Source organism: Vespa crabro, chromosome 2 (genome assembly GCF_910589235.1).
Source record: "Vespa crabro chromosome 2, iyVesCrab1.2, whole genome shotgun sequence".
Lineage (NCBI taxonomy): Eukaryota > Metazoa > Arthropoda > Insecta > Hymenoptera > Vespidae > Vespa > Vespa crabro.
Window position 1 is genome coordinate 17,180,297 of NC_060956.1, and position 27,351 is coordinate 17,207,647.

General features: G+C 34.9%; 2 protein-coding genes across 12 annotated transcripts in view; one reads left to right on the top strand and one right to left on the bottom strand.

Annotated features, from left to right (window-relative positions):
• LOC124421915 overlaps positions 1-27,351 on the bottom strand; it is a 330,571-nt gene that overhangs the window by 60,084 nt on the left and 243,136 nt on the right. The gene's annotated exons all lie outside the window — the stretch shown is intronic.
• The window catches only part of LOC124421923, a 105,308-nt gene that overhangs the window by 39,226 nt on the left and 38,731 nt on the right, over positions 1-27,351 (top strand). For 10 of the 11 annotated variants that reach the window (XR_006941746.1, XR_006941752.1, XR_006941751.1 and 7 more), the window contains one exon: positions 6,747-7,360. The exons of the other annotated variant lie outside the window; for it this stretch is intronic. Coding sequence is in view for 1 of the 10 variants with exons in the window: in XM_046957634.1 (XP_046813590.1) it covers positions 6,747-6,866 (120 nt within the window). In the remaining 9 variants the exon portion in view is untranslated. Of the gene's footprint in view, positions 1-6,746; positions 7,361-27,351 lie in introns of those variants that run through there. 11 annotated transcript variants of the gene reach the window in all.

Consider the following 27,351-nt stretch of genomic DNA (forward strand, 5'->3'; position numbering starts at 1 on the left):
AGAGAGTGAGTGAGTGAGTGAGTGAGTGAGTGAGTGAGGAAAAGGTTTCTTTCTCAAAGAAAAAAGAAAAGAAAACGAGAAGAAACGAAAGAAATAAGAATAGAAACGGAAAGTATCGTGTTCTTTGAAATCTCTTTATTCAGAAGACAACAAAACTACGTCTCTACGATATTGGACTTTTTCCTTATGCAAACCTATTCCTCCCTTTGACATCAGCCAATCTAATTCTCATGGTTGAAAAAGAATAGTTTTGTCGTTCCATCCAAAATTCTTCGCTCTTATCTCTTTTTTTTTTCTTTTCTTTTTTCTTCTCCTCTTAAATTTCACAGAAATTTTGCGAGAGTTAGTTCTTCCCTCGACATCTCCTTTTTCTTCTTTTTTTATTTTTCTTTTTCTCTTTTTTTTTTCAAGCATAAGTCGAATACAAAGTTACAATGTATAACGGCAAATTCATATTAAATTTTAGAAGATCAATAGAGATATCAAAAAAATATCGAAGGAAAAGAAAAGAAAGAAAAGAAAAAGAAAAAGTAAATGACTGAAACTGACTTTTGATAACTATCATCATTACTAATTATCTCTAATTAGGTTGATTTTCCTAGAAATTGAGAGATTAACAAGCACCGACCAAGTTTATATACGTAGAATTTGAGTTATGTCGGTGTTCATTTGACCATTCATCGTCACGCTCGTATTCAAACATAAAGTACTTCGAGTAACGTCAGTAGGATCTGATTTATTCATGGATCTCAGGAATCAAGAGAGCCTGCAGTTTCATTCGATGTACGTACGTACGTATGTGTTGTAATGCGTGCAAGTGCGCGTTTGAAAAGTTCACAGTCGGACTACTAAAATAAATCCCATTAATCCTTTGAACAGTACAAATATACATTTACATCATACCTTAGTTAGTCCAGTGTATTATAAACGTACATGTACATTTTGAATTTTACTATTTTAAAAATTTAAATTTGGTCTATTACATGCTTTAACATATTAATTTTTAATCATTAACACGTTACAAGGATATTATTCTTAGTTTTAATCCTCTTGTAGCATTATACAAATTTTTCTGTTCAATATAATTATAGCCGCGTTTTTTACATCCTACTGACGTTATTTTCATTTTTCTTTCCTTTTTCAATTAGACTCTCAAGAGAATTCAGTTTGGAAAGGAGATTAGGATCGATCCATCAGCGTTCGACGATTTCAATGTTAGATCGAAGAGTTAAGTCAATAAAGTAATACGAAGTAATTTCGAAAAAGCATGTAAAATTATGAGAAATGCATATGAACATTTAATGTTTTATTTCGTTTTTTTTTTTTTTTTTTTTTTTTTTTTTTTTTTTTTTTTTTTTTTTTTTTTTTTTTTATGGAGAAACAATAAAGGTAGGAAAGAAATTATAAAGAATATTATATCCATTTTATGAATCGTTCTCTATTGCAATATCCTTTTTTCTCTTTTTCTCTCTCTCTCTCTCTCTCTCTCTCTCTCTCTTTCTTTTTTTTTCTATTTCTAGTAACGTGTTCATGACGTACTTGACCATGTTCGAGGGGTAAAAAGGAAGAAGAACAAAATGTCAAAGCGAAGGGAAAGTCGAGGATTTCCTTTTTTAACTTTTGAATCCGAACGAAACGTTCGTAGATATGCTGCTAGTAGTTATTTCATGACTACTGCGAAATTTTCTATTTTTCCCTTTCGTGTTTTTCGCACGTACGTAGAAAAAAGGAAAGGAGAGAGAAGAAAAAAGAATAAATATATATATATATATATATCGATGGGAACTCATGAAACGTGCGATAAAACGAAGGTGTCTTTCTGAAGTTCGAAGCTCCAAACGTTTCTTTTTCGCAATTTTGTGAATTTCTCCGAAAGTCGAACAGAGTTTCCCAACGAGTTCGACGTATCCAGTATTGCGCACGTATATATGTATGTATAATATATATATATATACATATATACATACACATTATATACTCGTATGTCTTCTACTAGGGAAGAAATTTGTATAAGAAGATGAATATGTATATTTAGGATGTTTTTACAAAGTTTCCCGTGGAAGAGGATATTGGATTTTTTTTCCTAAAAGTCTCTGATGATACTTCTTTAACTAATTAGATCGTAAAAATTTAAATTGAAGTACATAATTTTGTAATACTTGCTAGTGTTTGCTAGTGTATTCTTTAAACGATACGATATATCATTTTTATTGATTTAAAAAAAATATCGATTAAACTTGTTATTTGTACGAGATCAAAGTTTCATAAAATTTTTGATAAGATTTTTCTATTTAAATTATCATTTCTCTTCTATACGTTATACCTACTTACGTGTTTCAAATGAAATATTATTATTCAAAAGTATCCATTGATAAAGATGTAATTATAAACTGTTAACTATCGAAAATAAGGAAGAAAATTATTAGCATTTCATGAAATGTCATCTAATTGAGTATTATTACGTTCTAATAGTGATTATTCGGCTAGAATAGTAGATTCTACTTTTCAATGCAGAAGATGATACTACAATACGCTGCAAGAAGAGAATGGAATGTAATTAGTCATACATTGTTACATTTTCAGAAGCTATTTGACGTAGGTGAAAATGACGAAGATTTCCATATGTATAAATTCGTCTAATCAGAGAGAGAGAGAATCTACTACCGTAATGTAGTAGAAATTTAATATTGATATATTAATGAAATTTTTATAAAAATTTTCGCTATTTATCTGAAACTTTTTAATACGATAGAGAATCGATTGATTGATCGATAGAATGGAGGACATTTAAATTATTCATAAATGTATCATAAATAAATTTTATAACGGGTTAGACAGACAGAGAGAGAGAGAGAGAGAGAGAGAGAGAGAGAGAGAGAGAGAGAGAGACAGAGAGAGACAGAGAGAGACAGAGAGAGACAGAGAAAAAGAGAGAGTGAGAGAGAGACAGAGAGAGACAGAGAAAAAGAGAGAGTGAGAGAGATAGTGTGATAAAGAAGGGATGCAATAAACGAAGATGCATCGAGTTATATTAATTCACTTTAATTTATCGTTTAAACTCAGAGGGCGAACATAATGGGATAAGAATAAAATAGTTAGTCGAGTGGTGGAACATCGATAGTTCACTCGATTGAGAAACGATACGGCAATTCGAGAGATACAGAGATAGCTTTGTAGATACGAAGATAAATCCGTTATGTAAACTAGCCATCGACCCACTTGCTAGTTTTTCTTCCCCCACTCTCTTTTATTTTCTCTTTTTTCCTTTTTTTTTTGTCTCGTTCCAATTTTTTTTTCATTTTATCGATTTCGATTTATAGAACTATTCTTCTCCAGACGTTACATTATCATTTGTTCCTTTCATTCGACCAATCGATTCTCACCGAGTGCTAAATTATCATTCTAATTCGTAATTCGCGATATAGATGGTGTAAAGAAAGGAAAAAAAAAAAGAAAAGAAAAAAAATAAAGAAAAATATAAAGTCACGTGTTTTGTTCATTCGAAAATATTTTCTTTACTTTCAATCGAGATAGATATACGGGAGCGCACTGAGAAGTCATTTTTTGTTCGGCATACAATATTTCTCTAACGTTTCTCTCCGTCGCGTCGTCCAGTCACGTTTTCTGTCTCAAGAAAACGGAGAAGCATGACGAGCGACATGACGAGCGAACTCCAGGTCAACGTATAACAAGATAGAAGCTGGACTACGCTCAAGAAATAAACTAGGAGGGAGGGGGTCGAACAAAACATGAAACAGGGGTGGTCGGGAATGAGTTGGGGCTGCCATCTGCACGACAAAAAGCGTCACAGCTTTTACGTGTGACGTATTACGTGCTATGCTCTTTGCAGATCGTATATATATGTGTGTGTGTGTGTGTATGTATCTATTATACTAGGTATACCTTCTTTAGAAGGAATCAAAGCTACGTTTGACTTTATTATGAAATTTCAATTATTTTACCATTTCAAATATTCCCATCGATACTCAACGTCCTTTCAAACACGAAACGAATCCTTACCTAAAACAAAAAAAAAGCAAACTTCATATTAGATTGATCTATCTAATTCATATATATAGTTGGTTACTTTATTACAAATTAGATTTAAGTGAACATTTGATTTTATAATGATTGAGTAACGAGGTCATTGTGAAATGGAATAATACGTCTCTGGGTTTTCGAAAGAAAAGGAACTTTCTTATTTTTTCCGAAGATTAAAATTCAGAGTCGATGACGTTTGAAAAATATTATAATGTCGAGAAAAGAATAGCAATATTATTGTGATATATAGAAAGATAGATAGATAGAATGAAAAGTAAAAGAAATTTAAGGTTTATTCGAAGATTTGAAGAAATTTGAGGGAGGAAAGAAAAAGAAGAAGAAGAAAAAAAAAAGAAAAAAGAAAAAAGAAAACTGAGATAGATTCGATTGCAACAGTAATGATAGAAACAGAATCTTATCCTCCTCAATTTTCATCGATCCTCTGAGAACTTAATGAGGCCGTGGCTCTTAAACGTTCGAACCAAATTCGCTCGTAGGATCCTTCAGTATCAGCGACTCGGGACAAGTGCTTTTCGTCGTTTTATTTCGCATTTGAGTGTCGGGGAAAAAAAAAATAAAAGAAGAGACGCCGACGTAGAAGTACGTGCTCGTTCTCGTTTTCTTTTTATCGACAACGAAGTCAAGACACGTTTATAATTTCGAACATCGTTTCGAATGGTTTCCGTTATCGATAAGACGACTATCGATTGAGTCGCGTCAATGGGTGCGAAGAAATCTTGGATTCATAGATTTGAGTTCGTTGGCCCTTAAGGACCATTTGATACTCGACTATTTTTTTTTATTGCATACGCCAGCTGCATCGATTCTTCGAGGGGTTGCATCTTCAGTTCTTATCCAGTGCGAGTAAAACGAGTGCAAAGTAGAAAAAGGGTAGAAATAAGAAAGGGGGAAAAAAAAGAAGAAAGAAAAAAAAAGATGAAAATCGAAGGTTTCGGTAGACATAGAGATAGCGAGGACACGTAAACGAAATAGAAGGGAAACGAAAAGGAAGAAGGAAAGGAAAAGAAACGTTGCGAACGTGCGCCCACGGAACGATGCTTTATGGGTCGTTCCTCGTGGGCAAACGATGTTTAAAGATCAAGGAAACGGCACCATTGGGAGTCAGACCGTTGCCCGATCGAGCGAGAATAACGAATGAATATCTAATGACGTTTTACGATCCAATATATGCCCCTGGGAGTAGCTGATATATCGCGAAAGTGTATATATATGTACGTGTATGGAGTGTCTGCGTTTGTGATTACTCTCTTTCTCTTTTTCTTTCTCTCTTTCTCTCTCTCTCTCTCTCTCTCTCTCTCTCTCTCTCTCGCACATACATGTTCCCAGATGACCAAAATGCTGGTACATGCGTTCACTATTCCATGTGCTATGCGTATGGTATAACGCACAATGGATACAACGAAGTATCAATCGAAAATACATCCCGATCGAGGTACGTTGATCCATCTACTATTTTAGAATAGGAAACAAAGGACCATTCTTCTTGAGCGACATCGATCGTAGTAGTAGCGTTTGACTACTGCATATCTATGTTCACGTTCGGGAGAACGTTTGTCGCCTAGACCTTCCATTTTGAATGTACGGAAATATTTCACTCTCTCGTAGATATAGATACGGTTATATCTATCGAACGAACGAACGAACAAACGAACGAACGAACGAACGAACGAACGAAACGAAACGAAACGAAACGAAACGAAACGAAACGAAACGAAACGAAACGAAACGAAACGAATGATACAAACGAGAGGTACGAGAGGCGTGGTCGACGTTGGCTCGTAAAATTTGTATATACATATTTTCTCCCCACTTTTCTTCTCGACAAAAAAAAAAAAAAGAAAAAAAAAAGGAAAGAACGACCTCTCTTTTCTTTCTTCCAATTTTCCGAATTGGATCCAACGGAATTCGTTTTATTTCGAGTGTACGCTCGGCCTCATCAACTTGGAGTTTTCGAAAAAGAAAATCTTTGACCTAGATTTTGTTAATTGCTTCCAGTAATGTTTGCCAATATGAAGGTAGTTTCTGTAAATACAGCTGTTTGCTGTGCATCGTGCCGGTGCTACTGCTTCGATCGCAAAACGCGAAGAGATCAAAGAGAGCCGATCGGATTCGTTGAACTTTGCGAACGGATAGAGAACGAATAAAAGTCAAGCTCGTACAGACTTTTACCATCTTGACTTTCTCTCTCTCTCTCTCTCTCTCTCTCTCTCTCTTTCTCTATCGAGCATCCCGACTTTGTCATTTTGCAAGGAATATAAATGAAGGTAGTAGTAAAACCGTACGGCGAAAGAATATGCATAAACTACAATGTTCTAGGTATTTATCAGTGCAGCGAATTCACTCGAGAGGAATAAGCGAGTTCGCTGTATATTTCCGTGTATATTTTTGTCTATGTATGTTTATACGTGGAATAAGAGTAATGGGTTGGGACGTTATATGGGAGCGCATAATAAATTCTTATTCTATTTTCTCTGCTCCTCATTCGGATCGTAAAATTCACGATAAAGGATGCGCACTTGTTTACGATGCTTTGATGGCTCTTACTGTTTTGTAGTTCGATTCTTGTAGCTTTTTTTTCTCTCTCTCTCTCTATCTCTCTTTTTCTCTCTCTCTCTCTCTCTGTTCATCTTTTTAAGCTGTGACGTTTTCTTACTTAGTAAAGAACGATTATCGTTTCCTTACAGGTGGACGACACATTGAAGATTTATCGAGCATGCTGGTCTCTTTCGAGTTTTACGATAAAATTTCATGCACGAACTACGACCGATATGCTGAAGAAGAAGAGGAACGAGATGAGGAGGTAAAGGGGAGAAGGAGTGACAAAGAAGAGAGGAAAAATTGGATCAAACGGCCGGTTGAAGGGCTCACAGCCGAACGGATATGCGTCTTTCCGTTTGCCAATCGTCCATTCTTCCCTTCTCAAGAGATACTCGTGAAGTTCCCATTCGTCCCTTCTTCGATATTTCTCTTCTCTCTTATCCATCCTTTGTTACATTGGATTTTGGATGATTCAAGGGAATAAAAATGGTTTTGTCTAAGGGATGAAAAACTGTTCGTTCAATCGTTACTCTTCTGTAATTATGTTCGAAGCAGCAACATATATCAATTTCGCGGGATTTGTTTTATTTTTATTTGTTTGTTTATTTTTGTAGAATATGTATATTTCATACGAAGTACGTACATGTCTGTTTTAAATATAATATCTGAAAATTCAAATATATTTCTGTGGATAACCAATCGAAATGATCGAATGTATAATATCGAATCGTGATTAAATGTTTATGAACTAAGGTAAAAATATTTCAACTTATTGTAAACTCTTTGAATTAAAAATGACGATCTGACTCATAATATAAATTCAAACGATATTTCTCCTGTTCTCTTTCTTTTGAATTTTATCATTCGTTCTTCTTCAGGTATATTTTTATCATTTAACGTTAAACGATTCAATATAAATTCAAGGATATTACTAATATTGGTTTTTCTAAGTTCTTATTTTTACGAGGAATCTTTCAAATTTTATTTCTTACTAAGAAATATCGTTACTCCCTAACGTATTCGAATTAAATTATATTTCCGAATAGATTTCACTTATAACTTATATTCGAAAATAGTTGCGTACTATTTTTATAATTAATTGAATTAATTAATTTGTTTGAATTAATTTTCTTAATAAACAACTCTTTTAGATTTTGTAGAATTTTCGAGAATAATAATTAAATAATAGATATAAAATTTCTTCTATATCTTTACGTATAATATTATTAGAAAAAGATGATTTATGTTTTTGATATTGTTTTAAGTAATTTGAATAATACGAACAAAAGTATTTACAATGTTTCGACCAGACTCGATTCGTAAGCGATGTACGATCGTATGACGCGTCGACACATTAATCATTGATAACGCACGCGATTGAGAATGGGAGGAGGTTTCAGAATATTTGTGGCTAGTACTTGATAATGGTATCTTTTCTCTCTCTCTCTCTCTCTCTCTCTCTCTATCTCTACCTCTACCTCTACCTCTTTCTCTTTCTCTCTTTATTTCTCTCTTTATTTCTCTCTTTCTTTCGGTGATGAATTCCCTTCGAGAATTCACAAAGAGAGAAAGAGAGAGAGAGAGAGAGAGAGAGAGAGAGAGAGAGAGAGAGAGAGAGAGAGAGAGAGAGAGAGATGTAAAGAAATCTTCTTCTAAGTTTTGCGAGAAAAGTTTCCTCATAAATTCAAGATTTTGAATTGTCCGTTCCAGCCTGCAAATGGACGCTCTTTTCTCAACGCTATAAGATATCCAACAATGTATTTGGAATTATATTTGAGAAAATTTCGGAATATTTCACAAAAAGCAAAAGTCAGCAAGGAAAGAAATTCTGTCTACGACGTATTTTCTTTTCTACGTTTTGATATTTTTCGATGATTATCGTTAACAAAGCTCAATTAAAATAGATTGGTTTAAGAGAAAAGACAGCGATAATATGATGGAGGATGAGATAAAAATTTTCCCAATAGAAACGTGAAAGTGGAAAATTTTTCTCAGTTAAATCGAAAGTTTTGACCGAAAGCAATTCAAGCAATACCAGTACGATATTGCGTTATATTATCTTTACATGCAAACGTATATGTAGATAAAAATATATTAATATCGGCTTAAAATGATGCATAAAATATCGATAAAAAGTAACGACAAATTTAACAGAATTTTTTTTAAATAAAAAAAAAAAAAAATGTATGTTGGCAAGTATATATTATATTTACATTTAAACATACATCTAGATAAAAGTATATTAATATTGGTTTCGAACGATGCATAAATAGGACAAAAAACATCGATGAATGTAAAAGGATTAAAAAAAAAAGAAAAAAGAAAAAGAATAAAAAATGTTGCTGAGAATATATCTACCTATAAGATACATATATGCGATATTGTATTGATATATATATATATATATATATATGTACATATGTGAGATAAACTATCAAAGGAAATGAACGGGTCATTCTACATTGAGTGTTTTGGAAAGCCGCCCCTTCTTTCAGGAACCAATATGTATTTACTTATTTTATATTTCTCAACTATTCTCGATTTTCTAAACTTCGTACAAACACGCGAGAGAGAGAGAGAGAGAGAGAGAGAGAGAGAAGACAGACGAGAAGAAAATTTGTCTTGCGTCTGTTCTCAATAAATTTCGTTGAATTTTTTGTTCGCGTAATCGATTCTAAAGCTACGATATGAAACTCTTTCATTTTCTCGCTACGAGTCTATTCAAAAAAGTTTTTATCGTAAAAGTACGATTGTCTTGAAAAAGAGGAGTGAGGGAAAAAGACAGAGGAGAATCTGAATGAGTTCACGAGGACCGATTTGCATCAGAGATTTTCTTTTTTGTAGTTACGACGTGACTTCTTCGCGAATAGATTTTCTCAATGTAAGCGTTTAACAACCATTATTCTCTTTAGATATTCATGCTCGACGTACTACATCGATTAATGGCCATCCATTTCGTAATCGTATCACGATGAGCGTTAAATGCTTAATAGAAATGCTTTTCATCGACAATTACGCTTTAAATTAATCTTTGTGTTTCCGCTTAGCGACGTTTCCGCTTGTTGCCACTCGATTTGACTCATCTCGTGTAATATATTATGTCATTATGATATTATGGCGATGCAGTGACATTTACGTCGGTGAATTTACACGCAAACGATCACCGAACACTCATCGCGTGTTGTATTTAATTGGTTTACATTTGAAAATACTTTCGCAGATATATATATATATATATATATATATATATATCTGCGAAAGTCGATATATATATATATATCGACTTTATTATATTTCTTAGTGCTTACGTTTAACGCTATTATTTCCGACGATGAATATAGCCACGATCATTGGAATTTAAATCGTCATGCATAAATAATTAATTTAATATGAATAGACGTATACACGTTCTTAGTTTTACAATTATCAATTTAACGAATGAGAACTTAATGTAATAATGACAAAAAAGTTAATGTACTCGAGAATGTGATTATTATCATCATAGAAAATAATTGTGTTTGTTATTCAAATTGCATAATAGGCAAGACCAGTACTCTAGCCAAGTAATCTAGGAGATTTTCAACTGAAGGAATATCCCATCTCCCTCTACCTATCTACTTTCCTCGAGTTTCTCTCTTTCTCTCTCTCTCTATCTATCTCAAGACCCTGGATATGCAAATTCACGATAACACACAGAGATGGCCATTTTGGTGTGCTAATTTTGGTCAGGTGGATCTAAGAGGAGTCTCTAATATTCTCGATTATAGTAAAGACAGAAAGGAGGACAGAAGCGAACGAAGAAAGATAGGGCTCGAGATGCTTAGCAAGGAGAAGACAGGAATATACGAATCCTGAGTTGCCCATAAATCCGTCCTTTATTATGGCAAACGTGGCCGGACACGCATGGGTTAGGTTTATTCACGATTCCGTCTACGATGCATTTCTGATAGTATGCAAATTTGAATTACTAGCATAGAGCGTCAAGAGAGAGAGAGAGAGAGAGATGAAGTGAGATGGTAGTACATCGCGATCGAATCCGGTCCATCCCTCCAAGGGTTTCCCTATCGCTTTCTCTCTCATTCTCTCTCTCTATCTCTTCATAGGATGTACATATACACATACAGGATCCGTTCGTTGCATCCCAATCTCTCTGATCCTCTCACCTATAGACTATAACATCTTTGCATTTTCAGCGATTAGGATGATTTTGCTAACATGCCAAGGTATTCTGAGTTAGGCACATGCTCTATCGAGATAGTAATTAGGCTCAGGATTGTGTGCTCTATTAATGTCGAACCACGAGACGCATGAAACATGAACGTTATACTAATAAAATTATATTCGTGATACTTATGATTAAATCTTGCCGATGCTTTTCATTCAATTTGATTGACACAAAGGAGAAGGAGAAAGGGGAGGTGTGGATATCTTGCAGATTTCTCTAATTGAATTAAAATTCCTTCGAAACTTTTCCTTGTAATTATGCTGTCAGGATGGTTGATGGTATAATTTCGTTATTCAAAGCTGCTTAATGCGAAATTGTTATGAGTGATACGAACGTACGTAGGTATTGTATACGTATGAGTCTACATAAACCGGCGCTTAAAAGGAACTCCCTGCTTGAAAACTATAATCGGGTTAAACAAAACTTCGTAACTGAATTTCAGGTTAAATAACAACTTTCATCTTTACCTTTGGACATGAACTACTTCTAATCGAATTGGAATTTCTCCAGTCGTACAGTTAACCCCCAGATAATTAACAAGTTTCTCACGATCGTTTCTTCGCACTTTTTTTTTTATAACAAACAAGTTCCTTTTCAATTGTTCATATTAAATGACGTTTATCTACCTAACTTTAAATAGACATAATAATGTTATTAAAGCGTTCTGTATTATCGTTATATGAAAGATCATAAAATATCATTATCTAACAAAAATTTTACGTTGGAAATAATTAGATTTTTATAAGCAAACGTTTTTAGAACATTTTTCCGTGCGAGCCAATACATTTGTTTGCAATGTTACCGCGGTTGAAATGTTCGCTACTGTTATATTAAATTTTTAAAAAGCTAGTAGACTGGAATCTACCTGTATATTACTTTACAGACACCTTCTGTTACTGCGGTATTTTCTGCGAACTCACAAGAACATTCCACGAGAAACTTTCTGAAAATATCTTACAATTCTTTTCCACTTTCCTCGCATTCGCGTAAGGTAGTAGCTATAATTTCGCGGTCCATTAAAAATTTAACGCGGCCCAATATCGTGAAGCTGCCCATAGGTTGAGAGACACTGTTACAGACAAAAAAATAAAGTAAGAATTGCTTCGAGGTACGTAAAAAAGTAACAGCAAGAAATTGGCTGGATCTTGTTAAGGAACTCGCTAGTAGAGAATTAAATGTCCCTAAGAATAAGCTTGTAATAGATATATACGTAGGTACTTATTCGTTGCTACGTGGGACGCTTACAAATTAATTGAAACGATACTATGCAACAGAAAAATAAATCTATCGTTCGCGTGACTTACGTAAAATTGCAAGAAGAAGATACGAAATAAAACGTATTACATGGGCAAATTGAGTTCGTAACGTATGGGAGATCGTGCTCTAGAATACAAATTCTGGACGTCGCTCTCTCAACTCCGATTATTAGCTTCTGTAATGTTTGATGAGCTATGAGATGAAAAAAGTATTAGCCAATTACGAAGTAATTTTATCATTCGGAAATAATAATTTCTGATAGAATATATTTCAAAACGTCTGCAATCATTTCCGTGCAATTAATCAACATTCTTCTTGTTTTGACAGACTTTGGTTTTTTCTCTTTTTCTTTTTTCTTTTTTTTTTCCTTCTTTTTTCATTATTCAATGCAAATTTTTCTATTTACCATACGCGTATATTGCGTATGGATTTACGTTATTTTTTTGATATAGAGAATTGATTCTTTTCATCGACTCTATTTCACTTTTCCATTGCTATCTGAAATCAATGTAAATTTATCGAGTTAGGGGGTGGGAGAGCTATATTTATGATAACATCGAACGTTCATCAGAGGTAACGGCGGGGATAAGGTGAACAAGGGGAAAGGTTGAATTTTTTGGAGTAAAAGCGAACGGAGGATTGAGAATCAACGATCAATGCCAGTCACGTACATGCGAAAGGTAGGATTTGGTCGATGCTGTGGAGTAGGCTTCGTTGAACGATCGAGTTATCCTTTCAGGATAGTAGGGTTGGCCAAATTCAAGGGTCGGCATCATCGTGAAAAGGACGTCCGTTTGCAATTCCGCAAATCGTCAGGAAGCTCGGTATTCACCGTGGTGCCACGATAACGTCATCGTAGATGAAAAGGAAAGAAAAGGAGAAATGTTCGTGGCCCTTCATTTATTTTTAAAGCTTAAGGATATTTTTTATTTTTATTTGAACATAATTAATTTAACAAGATGATCCTTAATTAAGTCGAATATCAGCAAAGAATAATTATTATTATAAGATATTCGTTCGGATCGATTTTCTGACAACTATCAACAGTAAAAGTTCATTTTCATAATAATCCTTCCATTATAATTAACTGATGATATTCTAACGAACATCTACATCGTCCTTTTGTAAAGTTTGTCAAACTATCGAATCCTCTCATTGTTAATAACTTTTGTAAAATAATCAACCATAAAATAAAATAAGTTTATGCTTCATCGTGAATATACTAGTATTACACGCTTTAATATTATTCCTGGTATATCTAATATAAGCAAGTAGAAATTTAAGTATTATGACGATCTTTGAGATGCATGAAAATGAACGGGAATTGATGGAAAATAATTTTTATACGGCGAAACGCGAAAAAACATTAGAAAATATAAAGAAATTTGATAAGACGCTGCGAAGTAGCTAATTGCAACTTAGAATGAAAACAATGAATTCTCTTTCCTTTCATTTTTCTTCGTTTATTCTTCGCTTCTTCTTCCTTTATCTTCTTCTTCTTCTTCTTCTTTTTTGTTTGCCTTTTTTTTTTCCTTTCATTGATAAACTTCTTTTCGAAGTATCCAATAGAAAACAAACAAGTAGGCGTGGGAGTCTGAACACGTCGAAGAGCGAGAAAAGAGCGTGGAGTGGCAATCCGAAAGAGATTTTATTAGGGTATTTGTAAGGACTGATGTGGTATCGTTTCTACGAATTTGTCCAATAACAGGAACAATTTATTTTCGTGTTCTTTTCAATAAGAGAATGGGCGTACATAACAATGAGCTCGAAATTCTACGAACCTTTTGGAATGTATTTGCGCCTGAAAATGTTTTAAGATATCTATGGGATCAGTATAATTCTACGATGGTTTATGTTTCATTCAAAATTCAATTTTCATCGAGTATCCATCGACGATCCGATCGGTCTTCCATATTATCATTTAATAATTTAATAGTTTGCTTTGGGAGGTTGTTTCATGATATCGTCTCAAACAGAAAATATCATTTCCAACAGGGTAAATCGAATATCCGTGAAAGATAGGTAAATAGAGAGAGAGAGAGAGAGAGAGAGAGAGAGAGAGAGAGAGAGAGAAAATACTAACTATCCTTTATCATTATTGTTTCTTCGTGAAACGAATGAGATCGTAAGAATCGCGATACGATTTTAAATTCATTCGACGGAAGGAATCTTCGTTGCAATTTGCGGATATATTTCGTGGTAGGGTTTCTAAAAGTTTCATACGCCATTAAACCGAAGTGAAAAGGAAGATATAGTGATAAGAACGAAAGAGAGAGAGAGAGAGAGAGAGAGAGAGAGAGAGAGAGAAAGAGAAGAACAAAACAGCTCGCATTTATTCGGATCTCGAAGTAGCTTGAATTATTTCTTGAACATTCGAGGAAGGAAATAGCCAGCTTGCCAGAAGGAATTGTGTCCTTCTTTTTTTTTTAAAATGAAGATGATATTACGCGGTTGGTGCAATCGCATCAGACGCGTATCCTGTAGAAGCGTAGGATCTCACGAAGACATTGTACTCGGAACGGTTTTTAGTTGGCTTCACCTATGTGCTTGATTGTGTGACCTAACTCCTTCCATTTTTGTGATGGCGTTCATACTCGACGAAAAGGAGCGCGCCAAGAATAACATCGATCTTCTCTATTTTTTTTTTCTTGTATTGTCGTTCATTCTTCGCTGAGAACCATGTCTTTAAGAACAGGGAGAGAAAGAGAGAGAGAGAGAGAAAGAGAGAGAGAGAGAGAGAGAGAGAGAGAGAGAGACTATTGAAGAAACAGGAAGACGATTGATCGAACAATAAATTCTCTGATTGCTACCATTCGAAAGAGAAATCTGAACGAAATGAATTCTTATCTACCGTACAGTAGAGATTTCATTTTATAATCATTGAATTTTTAACGAATAACGTATGTACCAAAGAAACAATATTTCATTTTGATATTATTTCTTTTTATATGTCTTCTTTTTATATGTCTTTTTATATGTCTTCTTTTTATATGTCAAAGAATAAGAGAAAAAGAGAGAAAGAGAGAGAGAGAGAGAGAGAGAGAGAGAGAGAGAGAGAGAGAGAGAGAGAGAGAGGAAAGAGATTTGTTATGCACAAATATGTACTCGTACGTTACTCGATCATGTTAGAAATAAATGGAGAAGGAAAATAAGTAAATATGTAAGTACTCACATACCTATATACCTATATACCTATATACGTATATAGGTATAGGACAAATATAAGTAGGCAAGAACTTAGAAGGTAGTAACGTTCTTATATCGAGGGAAGATCGTAGAAGAGGATAGAGGGTAGAAAGAAGAGAGTGTGTCTTCGATCGCAATTACTCGCTTGTCCGAGCCCGCACAAGAAGAAGAGTAGGTGGAGTATAGTCTCCATGAAAGAATTCTACGAAAAGACTCCATCTACTTCTTCTCTATCTCTCTTTCTCGTTTCTCGATCCCTCCTCAAGGTTTCCTCCACGTTTCATACGAAAGGTACTTCGTTCGAGAGTAAGTGAGCTAGTCGTCAGCGTTTTCAGACACTCAGACACTGTTACCACTCTTCTCTTCCTCTTCTTTCGTCAGATTCTTCTCTTCTTCCTTTCTGTCTTCTTTTACACTGTCTAACACGCACACACATATTATTTCTCTTTCTTTCTTTCTCTCTTTCTCTTTCTCTCTCTCTCTCTCTCTCTCTCTCTCTCTCTTACTCTCTCACTTCCGTTACTTCATCTCGTTCAAGCGGCAGCTTCGTCACCGCCTCCGCAATCTCTGGAAGGGCAAACAATAATGTACGAGAGGACGTATCTCTTTTGTACACTGCTTCGTATTTTACCATGAGAGAGAGAGAGAGAGAGAGAGAGAGAGAGAGAGAAAGAGAGAGAGAGATGGACAGACAGGGAATGATAGGACTCTGACCGAACTCTCAAACGTTCTACGTTCGTACAGAAATTTATAATAGTCAAAGATACCTTGTTTCTATTCATAATGAAGTCATCTGTTAACATAACGAAAGATTCTCCAATGAACGTTTACATGTAATAATGATAACGAATACGAGAATGATGGTTTTTAAACGTGTTCAAACACATAATCGCGTACGCAAATATTCGTATAATTTCAATAATTTTCCGTATATCGTATTGACATAGTATAATATTCTTTATATTATTAAATAAATACTTTTAATTAAATTAAGGGAGAAAACGTTTGGTTTTAAAAAAGTTAAATATTGTTTAAATTATTTAAATTGTTATATTGTTTAAATTTTTATAAATTTTTATTGTTCCTTTTAGAGAAATACAATATTCATTCGCATCGTCTTGTTGCGTTCTCGCGTTAATAGAAGGAATTCATATTTATTAAACACGGAACGTCATTTGTCGTGACCAGTTCTTCGATCCGCCATTTAGTGAAAGTGCAAAGTTCTATAGTTTAAATGTGCCTCGACGTTAATCGTCTTCGTTAACGGGAGCTTTAAGAATTTTCCGGTGCTCGTGAACAGTTTTTACTACTACTATTATTACTACTGCTACATACTGTTATCAGGACTACTACTATGACTACTACTACTACTATCTACTATATTACGACTACTACTACGACTACTACTACTACCTACTATATTACGACTGCTACACGATTATTACTACTACTAATACCTACTATACTACGACTACGACTACGACTACTACTACTACTATTACTACTATTACTACTACTATTGTATTCTCTGAGATATCGAGCTAGGAACAGAGGTAAAAGGACATTTCGCTTTTGGCAAGTTGCTACGAATTACAGCGCGTGAGGAAGTTGACGCGACCGATTTAATTCGGTGTCTAGCGAGGAAACGAAGTTTGAAGTTCACCGTTAGTTCCGGACGAAAATTTGCTTCTCCGTATTTTCCCTCATTAAAGGTGCACAATTTGTGACATTTTTGGCAATACAAAACGCTTGAGTTAATTCGAAACGACGAATAGTTTAATATCAATCTTTTTTATTTTCATAGTATAAAAACGTAGGTACCATAGTTATTTTATCGATGTTGAAATGATCATACGGTTCACGTAAGAAAATCTATCATTGACAAAACAAAAACGTAAGATAATCCGATATAAGATTTTTTAATTAAAACAGAAATTGAAATTGAAATTTTCTAGATAATAATCGTTCGGTAAATCGATTTCGACTTTTTGGAATGGTCAAAAATTGGACAACGAATGGAACCGATTTTGGAGCAACATAACGGACTTGGTTGAAAAAAATGATAAGATCCTTTATGGTGCCTTCGTTACTTCCTCGAACAGAAGTCCTTTGTGAGAGAAATAAAGCTCGACTTGATTCGCGCTCGAACACGTTTCCGCATCACAGCGCAACGAAACGGTAATGGTCGCTTCTCTTTTCTATCTTTTTTTTACTCTATTCTTTATTTCTTCTACCTTCGTCTACTTCATCTTTCTACTGCTTTCACGTCTTTTGCCTTTCTGTCTGTCTATCTGTCTGTCTCTCTCTCTCTCTCTCTCTCTCTCTCTCTCTCTCTCTCTTTCTCTCTCTCTCTCTTTTTTCTCATAGTATCAACAGTCATGAAACCTAGGTGGGATCGTTTTTCTTTGAACAAAGGCTTTCGAGATCCGAGAAAATTTCTTTCCCGAATTTTCCGGCACAGAAATTATTCATCGAGCTTTGCATCTCGTCTTCTTCAGCCGAAAAGCCTCTCCAAGTTCTTTAATTTAAAATCCGTAGAGAATGATTTTTACGTGATGCCAACTTTGATTTGTTTTAAAGCCATTTACTCTATTATGATATATAGATATTATTATTTGAAGAAAATTAAAACTCAACGATATTCTTTTTTTTTTCAAAATATTAAAATGCCAGAGGCAAATTTTTATTAACCTAACTATATGTCATTTCAAATGAATTTCTTGTATTATATTAATCTAACCGTTTTATCGTTTCAAATGGGTATCTAATTTTCCATAGGTATCCTAAAGTCTGTCCTTTTAACTTTAAGAAAAAGATAAGCCTATCTTACAGTATTTTTATTATAATCTGTTCTTCGACAGAGAATGAACTTGTCGAACGTAGGAGAAAGAATAGTACGATATATCATTTTGTTTAACCATTTCACTTTTGAGACATTATCCTGAACGATTTTATATTCTTCATCCCGGACTTAGAATAAATATCCGTCACGCATCGGGGAAACTTTTTTCATCGGGGTACTTCCTGCGACCGTTCGATCCTGAATACGAGATGACGTTACTTTAAAACTTGTCTAATATCAACCACCCTTTTTCTCTCTCTCTCTCTTTCTCTCTCACGCGCGAGGGTTTTCCTTGTCCCCTATTGGCTATAATAAATCTGTCTCTCAGCTTTCTCATTTCCTTTGTCGTAACGCGTAAGCATTTCGTTTATTCGTTCCTTCGAACGTCGTGGAATATAAACGAAGATGTTAAGCGACCACGAGTCTCATAAAGTTTCATACGGATACCATTTGCTTTTCAAACTTTTTACCAACTGAAAAAGTTCTTTCACGGGGCGCGAGAGGAGTGAGGAGAGGGAGGGGGGGGTGGGACGCGAATAACCCTTCTTTTCCCACTCGCAGCTGAATTGGAAGTTGAGCTTTTGAATTCAACTAGCTAATTGCATCGTGTTCGAATGAATTTTTGTTTAATCCTCCGTTAAGGATAAACTTCATTTCCGTTGGAAAACAAGACGAAATCGAGGCTACCTTCTCTCTCTTTTTTGTCTTTTTTTTTCTTTTTTTTCTTTCACTTTTTTTTTTTTTTTTTTTTTTATTTCTTTAACTATTTCTCATTTCTCTCTTTTGACGTGATATTCGTGCGTCAATTCGGTACTTGACCAAACGAACGATACGTCGAACAAAATCGAACGAAATTGGAATTTATTGGTGACTGATTGCTCGTAACGGAAAACCTACCGAAACAAGCTGCCACTGATCCGGCTGAATGTTCTCGAAGAAGATTTATCGAGTTATCGTTAAAGTGAACGAAAAACGTATCGTCTAGATTTGTAGAAGAAAAGAGATATAAAATTTTTATTGCTAGGATTTTTATATCGCCTCTTGTATTGTATCGTTGAGGTTCGACCATTTTCTTTTCTCTGGTGAAACTATCTTCAACGAAGCTTCGTAAATAGCTACCGCATATATATATATATATATATATATATATATATATCATATAGATAGATAGATGGATAGAAATATAGATAGATAGATAGATAGATAGATAGATAGAAATATAGATAGATAGATAGATAGAAAGATAGATAAATAGATCGATAGATCAAGCCATGAAGATTTAAAGAAGTACTCGTTGTGAGGGGCCTGGAATCAACTCGATGCGACGAACTGACCGAGTTACGTTATTTCTGCGGACCGGATGATGTACATCCTCGAAGCTCGCAGCTTAAACTCTCGTTTCGCTAATGGAGAAGGATATAGAGAGAAAGAGAGAGGAGAGAGAGAGAGAGAGAGAGAAAGAAGGAGCATTGTTTGCAACAGTGATAGTGCCGTTGCAACGTGACGGTACGTCAGACCACGTAAATTTTGGACGCGCATAGTACCCAAGGGATTCTTATTTATGGTACCTTTCCAAAGGGAATGAGGTAGTTAGCGGAAAGTGCCTTTAAGTTTAAACGTTTCGAGCGAGAAAGAAATATATATATGTACATATATATATATATGTATATGTATACATAGTATATACAAGGGTGTAGGATGAACGAAGGAAATGACTATCCTGAGAATTGAAAATCGAGAATTGAATAACGTGAAACTCATGACGTCATTCTGCTAATGGAAAAGATATCTATAGAAAAGTAGACAAGCAGAGAAGCAAATGCGGTTGGTAAAAGGTCAAACTATAATTAGATAGACCGATCGGTATAATCCGATCATAGAACAAACTCGATATTCTCCGATGTCCGAGCAAACATTGATCGGTGGTATCCTATATTTCGCTGTGTTCGTTATAACTTTCGATCGGACTATACTGCTGACGGGTTACAGGATGTACCATAAATTGGATTTGATTCTCGATTTGCCATGAAGTGTCCATATAGTGATTCATGTTTAGTGCATTTCCTGTGTATCAACGTGCATCTACTTCAATAGTTTTTCATTTATCCTTTTTCTTGTCTTTTAAATAATGATTTTTCTCAATAAATAAAAATTTACGACAAGATGACCCATAATAAAATATTTAAGTCTTGACCTGTCGACTTTTTTTTTTTCATTCTCGGAGGTCATCCTCTTCCTCTAAGAGAGAAAGAGATAGAGAGAGAGAGAGAGCGACAGAGACAGAGAGAGAGAGAGAGAGAGAGAGAGAGAGAGAGAGAGAGAGAGTTGTGGTGTGAAGGAAACAGAAGAGAAGAAAAGAGAAAAGTGAACGAGTAGAAGTCAGTCGACTGTGCTGAGTAAATACGATGGAGGAGCTTCTTTCTACACGTTATGCATCCTCTCTCCATCTCTCTCTCTCTCTCTCTCTCTCTCTCTCTATCTATCTATCTATCTATCTCTCTTTGTATATGTACATATGTGTGTGTCTCCGACATCCAGAAAGCGAATGCTTCAAATTGAGGAAATGTCTCGAGGAGGAAATGACCTGCCCGTGTAATTTCGTGGAAGACGCATCGTACTGTACACCGATGTCGAAAATCCTCTTCGCAAGAGAGAGAGAGAGAGAGAAAGAGAGAGAGAGAGAGAGAGAAAGAAAGAGAAAGAGAGAGAGAGAGAGAGAGAAAGAAAGAGAAAGAGGTCGACAGAGACGATGTTCAGGGCGGTGCCATCGTCCCCGAAAACGTGAAGATCCTTCGTGTTTGTCTCCACCTTCCTCATCCCTTCTCCTTGCTGCTCTCTTTCTACCAAGTTTCGTTTCGTTCCTCTTAGACAACCCGGCGCCTCCGATCTTCTTTGTATCTACTTGGTGGACGTTCACCATTACAAATCCACTGAAGAAAAACGTGTAGATATGTCAGTGTATGTGTATGTGTGTGTATGTGGTTGTGTGTGTAGGTATATATACTTACGTCTGTTCGCTTTGGACAAATCTTCTTCGATTTTCACTATCCAACATGTTAACGTAAAAGTAGACATCGAGAGTGCAATGGGTAAATATTTTGTTAGCAAATTTGTAATCTTTGCACAGAACCGTCTTTGTAATTCAAAGAGTAAATATGCATATATACATGTAGAACGTAATAGAATCGTTTGATTTATTGTATCTGCCTTTAATTTTATTATCGAGTTCCAACGTTATTGTTATAATATTCTTAAGCGTTCTTATTTTATTATTATTATTATTATTATTATTATTATTATTGTTATTGTTATTGTTATTGTTATTGTTATTGTTATTGTTATTGTTATTGTTATTATTATTATTATTATTACATTATCGAAAATATTGTCTGCTTGAAAAGTATAATACAATACCGATTACTAACGATTTGAATTGTCTCTTATTTCGCAAAGTTATCACGAGCGATATTAAAGTCACGTTTATTTCATGGCTCTTTTCCTTTCCTCTCTTTGCCTCTATCTCTCTCTTTCTTTTTGTCTGTTTCTTTCTCCTTTTCCTTTTCTCTTTGTTCCATCGCTTTCCTTTACGGCAAAACTCTTTTTCTCCATATAGATATGCAAAGAATCTCGATCACAGTGCAAGTGCACGAGATGAACTCAGATAGTTTTATTTCGTTTTCTTTTATAAAATACCGGCCTACGAAGGAGATACGACTTTGGAGCTTCGGATCGTTATTCACGTTGTCATAAGAAAAGTAAGAACGTGCTAAAATATACAGCCCTTAGGTAATGGAACTTCGTTCGGTACGTCCTGCAAAAGTACAGGGGACGGATAGTCGTGCTAAGGTAAAAAGGGAATTATGCAAAAAGGGAATGAGCTAATGAGAGGAATATTGCAAGGAGTAGAAAAACATAGGTCAATTTTGTCCTGTCTATTATGTAACGCAAGTTAATTTCACGTAGAAATTTTCTCGTTCCGTCGTTTCCTTTTCCTTTTTCGTCATTTACTTCTGACACCAGGACATCTTCCTCGCGTAAGATTTCATTTATAAATATATCGCGTATATTTTATCTTTGTGCTTTATATTTTATCGACATGGTAAAGTTTATCTCGTTGTAAAAACAGAAAAAAATATAGAGATAGATAGATAGGTAGGTAGGTAGAGAGAGAGAGAGAGAGAGAGAGAGAGAGAGAGAGAGAGAGAGAGAGAGAAAGATAGAAAGAGAGAGAAAATTTCAATGATAACGATTTACGTTATTTCATTAAAAGCTCTCGTATATACATAGGTGCGTATATGGGAATTATTCGAATTTTCAAATTTGTTCGTTCTTCTTGCGAAAATACGATGACATCGTTTCGACGGAACGAAATTCGATGTCTCTTCGATGCGTTTGCATAAATATTTAAATCACGTAACTCGCTCGCAAACCAACCAACCTTTTCCACGCTTGGGATCGCCAGCAAACGAGATTCTTTTTAACGTTATTACAAACACATGCCAGCGCATAATTCACTTCTGTCTCTCGACTTGTAATAATCCAGGATTAGTTCTTTGGTTTTTATAACTTCACGTATGCAAGTATAGATATAATATTTAAACATGGGTTCATATATGGTATCATACATATAAATGACTGATGTAAGGTCTCAGATTCATGTTACCAGCTTATATATGTACTTGTCTACGTAAAAGTACGTAATATCTTATAGGGATTATGTCGTTTGAAGGGCTTAGGGAAAATGAGCGACAGTTTTCTACGATTTCGCTATAGGATATTCATCAAAGGAAATAAGTTTTTCTATGAACTTATATTTATGGTTTCTTCTTTCTACAAAACGGAAAACCTGTAGCAGGCTCAAAAGTTAATATCTTTCTTTCTGTTGTGGTTGCCACGGTTTCTTTGAAAAAAAAAAGAAAACAAAAAAAGAAAGAAAAAAGAAAAAATTATAGCAAATAAAAGAAAAATGAAAATAACAGAAAATTCTTCTTTATCATCAATATCGAAGAATTCTCTACTCATTTTCCTTTCCTCTTTTCTTATCTTTTCTTTTCTTATCTTTTCTTTTCTTTTTTACGCTTCGATCAGTCAATGCAAGCAAGTAGAACGTAATATTAATCAAGGTTCGATAGTATATTTGCTCGTCTCGGAACATAGGAAAAGCGTTTCAGGCTACGACACAAGTTACATGCTAATCGAACAGAAAGCAGCTTCGATGGATGAAAGATGAAGTTCCTATTGCGTGGAGTCCCTTGTGATACATTGATTCAAACGTTAGTCCTTTGACTACGAAATTCTATTACCTTCTCTCACATATCTAATTAATATATATATATATATATATATATATATATATATATATATATATATATATATATAAGAATAGACATGTATATCCAATAAATTTTTTTCGAAACAATGCTTTTATTATTTTACTAAATTGATATAACATTGAAAATATTATATATTGCGACATGTCATATAGCAATCAACTGGATATGAATAAACGACGTGTCCGTTTGACATGTAACAACGATTACAACGATGTGTTTTTTTGTTCCTTTTATTTATTTATTTATTTTTTTTTTTTATTTTATTAAAATTCATCGTAGCCAAAGGGTTAAAGCATGGCATTAAGAACGTAAGAATTGGCATAAGCAATTCTATATAGAACATTCGGGTTATTAGTCCATACGTTTAAATAGAACGATGAAAGTGGACTCGTGGCTTACCATCAGTTATACAAAAACTTCTTTCGATCGACCAAAAGAGATATGACCGCCAATTAATTCTACGAGTTTGTGTATTATATACGATATATTGTATATAACGTATGTATTGACGTTATGAACTTTTACAAAAGATATAACGAAGCGTTCGTTTATATTTCGTCTCGTTTGACATTTTAACGATCGTCCGAACAAAAAAAAGGACAAAAAAAACCGATTTTAAAAATATTGGAAAATATTGATTTTCGTATCGTTCAACGTTTCTTGACACGAACGATGTAACTTATTCGCATATTAAACAGCGATATAATTTGTAAATTTAAGAAATGTCTCTGGTACAATTACTAATGACAAATGAGGTTCGTTTGCGGTAAAGGATGATAAGAGGAACTATTCGCGGGCAGTGAACTTATTCTCGAAAAAGAAGAGGAAAAGAAGAAGAAAAGAGAAAGAGTTCCCAGCTCTTTTGGTACTAGGAATGACGCATACACCAATGTCGCCTAATGGCCTGCATATATCAGGACGCAAAGCTCTAGCTTACGCGTTCTACCTAGTACTTTTTCATTGCCTCTCCGCCCTCTGCTCTTTTCTCTTTTTTTTCTTTTTCATCTTCGCGCCAGCGTTGTCTTCGAGGACCTCAGCACGTCGCATGGCATAGAAGGAAGAGAAGGAAGATCCTCGCGAAAGAAATCCTACGAGATATTCCGCCACTTTGTTTCTATGATAGTAAGAAATTACCACGTCTTGCTGTATCTCTATGTCTTCCTTTTCTACTTTTATATATGTGTTATACATAAAAAACGTAAAACTGACATATATTATTGAATAACATACGTATTTAACTGCGTTATCTCGTTATCCTTGAAATACAAAGAAAAAGATTTGAATTATTCTTATCTCGTCAGTTTGTTCCGTATTTCTTAGGGCATGTCAAATGGCGAATGGTTGCTCTTTAAAAATATCGAATCGAAATGAAAGGTTCGTTAAATTTCATAAGAAAAGGACGACATATAATGACTTCTTTAAAAAATCGTGTTAGATAAGACCTATTAAAAGTCTTACGGCATCGTATGAACGTGGAAAGATAACAAGAGTTCGTTGTAATTTTTATGAGAATCAAAAGCAGAAAAGGTGAAAGGGGTTGGATCGTTAGTTATATATGTATAAATGAGAACGAACGGTCGAATAGTCGAGAGGTGGTAACAAAGAGGCAGGCTATGTTAGGCCAGTGATTCCCTCGTTTACGACTTCGTCGCGTATTTCCAACGCGTATTTTAAGCGGGTTACAAAGAGGTGTCCGCCCGGAGAGTGCATATTTCAACTTGTTTCCTGGTTTCGTTATGACAGCCTGAGTAATAGCGACAGAAGAGGGAAACGGCCTCCTATACCAGGGACGCAATAATAAAGGCGGTCGAGGCATTTCTCTCGACAATAAAGAGCTGTCATGCAAAATTTCCTCGCATATTTTTCTATAATACTATCCCGTTGTCCGACGTTCTTCCTCCTTCGATGGTATTACCAACGGTACATGCCAGCCACACTCTCGTGAGATTCCATGAAATTAATCCTCAGAGGAAGAGTACGCCTACTAGCTACGAGAGCTACTAGAACCGAGAGAAAGAGAGAAAGAGAGAGAGAGAGAGAGAGAGAGAGAGAGAGAGAGAGAGTCTCGTTTTTGCAGGAGCCTCTCGATCTTTTGGGATTTTCATGGAGAACGTGACTGGCGGACGAACGAAGATTTTCCTTGAGATCTACCGACCAAGAAACGTGCTGTTCTTTCGCTTACTTCTTTCGAGATGTAATTCGTTATCCCTTGGCTTTGCACGACTCACCACCACTCATTCTCCTTTCTTTGAATTAATGCCTGATCTTCAAAGTTTATAGTTAGTAAAATGTCGATCAACTTTAATGTCGAATATAATATTAAATAACGTTTGTATTCTAAAGACGCGTTTCATTTTTTTTTGTTTTCTTTTCTTTTGTATTATTGTAATTTTTATAAATGTATTTTTCAACGTTATTACTTTAATACATAGATATCGTTGTACAGATCGAAAAGGCTTTCAATTCTCCTATCATACGTTCCTATTTTCTCTATTACTATTTTTTTCTTTCTTTCCTTTTTTTTTTTTTTTTTCTTCAGTTCATCGATTCTCCAAAAATCCATTTATCGGAAATGCCTCTGCGTTATTTCGGACAATGGACGTTCTATTTGATATTTTTCACGCTCGTTTCGAAAGTTTCATCAACGAAAGAAAGAAGACCGTACTAGTAATCGGACGAACTAAGTGGGACGATAACGGAATCGTCGGTACAAGGAGGAAGGAGGTGTTTGCGAAATAGAGTGATGAGGAAAGTGGTTATTAAGAAAGAACGGAGAATTTCTTGGTGGAGTTGCAGGAAACGGAAGGGCTGCTAGCGATGTCGACGAGTGGGGTCGAAAGGGCGAGAGAGCTGTGTATGTGTGTGTGTGTGTGTGTGTGTGTGTGTAGAAAAGAGAAGGGAAGATCGAGAGAGATAGAAAGAGAGAGTTTACTAGAGGAGTCCATGTTATCGGAAATTAGGCTCTACCGTGGGAGAAAGGTTAATAGACACGTCAAACTGCCTGATAAATTACCGTAGTCTTAGAACTCGAAGGTATTCGAATATTCATTTGCCCTTTGGATTCTATCTTTATATTTTTATTTCGTAACGTAATAGATACCTATTTTTCGCGCAACGATCGACGTGAAAAATTTTTATTCTGAGTTTTTATTTTAATCTGAATACATTGTTCGCCGAGAGAACGAAACACGTCACATGGAAAACCATTCGCATTTATTTAAATAGTCAATAGGAGAGAATTCAAAAGGACATCCGTAGGTATTACCTCACGCCTGATATTTCGAACCAATAGGGATTTCGAATATGGTGGCCATGTAAATTCAAATTAAATCGATACGTCGCGTATCAAAAGGAAAACTCGAGTTCGAATATCGACATTTTCAATGTACAAGTGTTTTCCATTCGTCATTGATTCAAATGTCTTTATTTGGATAATATTAAATACACGTAACATATTCTCGGCATTATAGCTTCGAGTGATCGCTTTGGGCCTGCGTAATATACTTAACGTTGTTGCAAATCGCCTCTCATAATCTTTCACGAACATTGTATCGTTCGATATAATGTACCTACGTATGTATATCGATTGGTTCCAGAATGTAATTAAATCGAATCGTTTTAAATCGTATAATGGAACAAAGCGGATGAGAATGAAGGCTGCAATGTCGAAATAATCTCGCAGATGTAATTTCGGTGAATACATAGCGCCTATTTAGTGAAGAAGAAAAACAAAAAAAAAGGACAACGTGCGTCAGGATTCGATTAAATAAGTCTTTTATAATTGATCGATAAACAAAGTAATGACTATACGCGTTACTATGGTGCTGACATAACGACTTTTGTGAAATCTTTGATTTTGTGTGAACATAATGGAAAGATAAATACGAATTAAATGAGATAAAATCAGG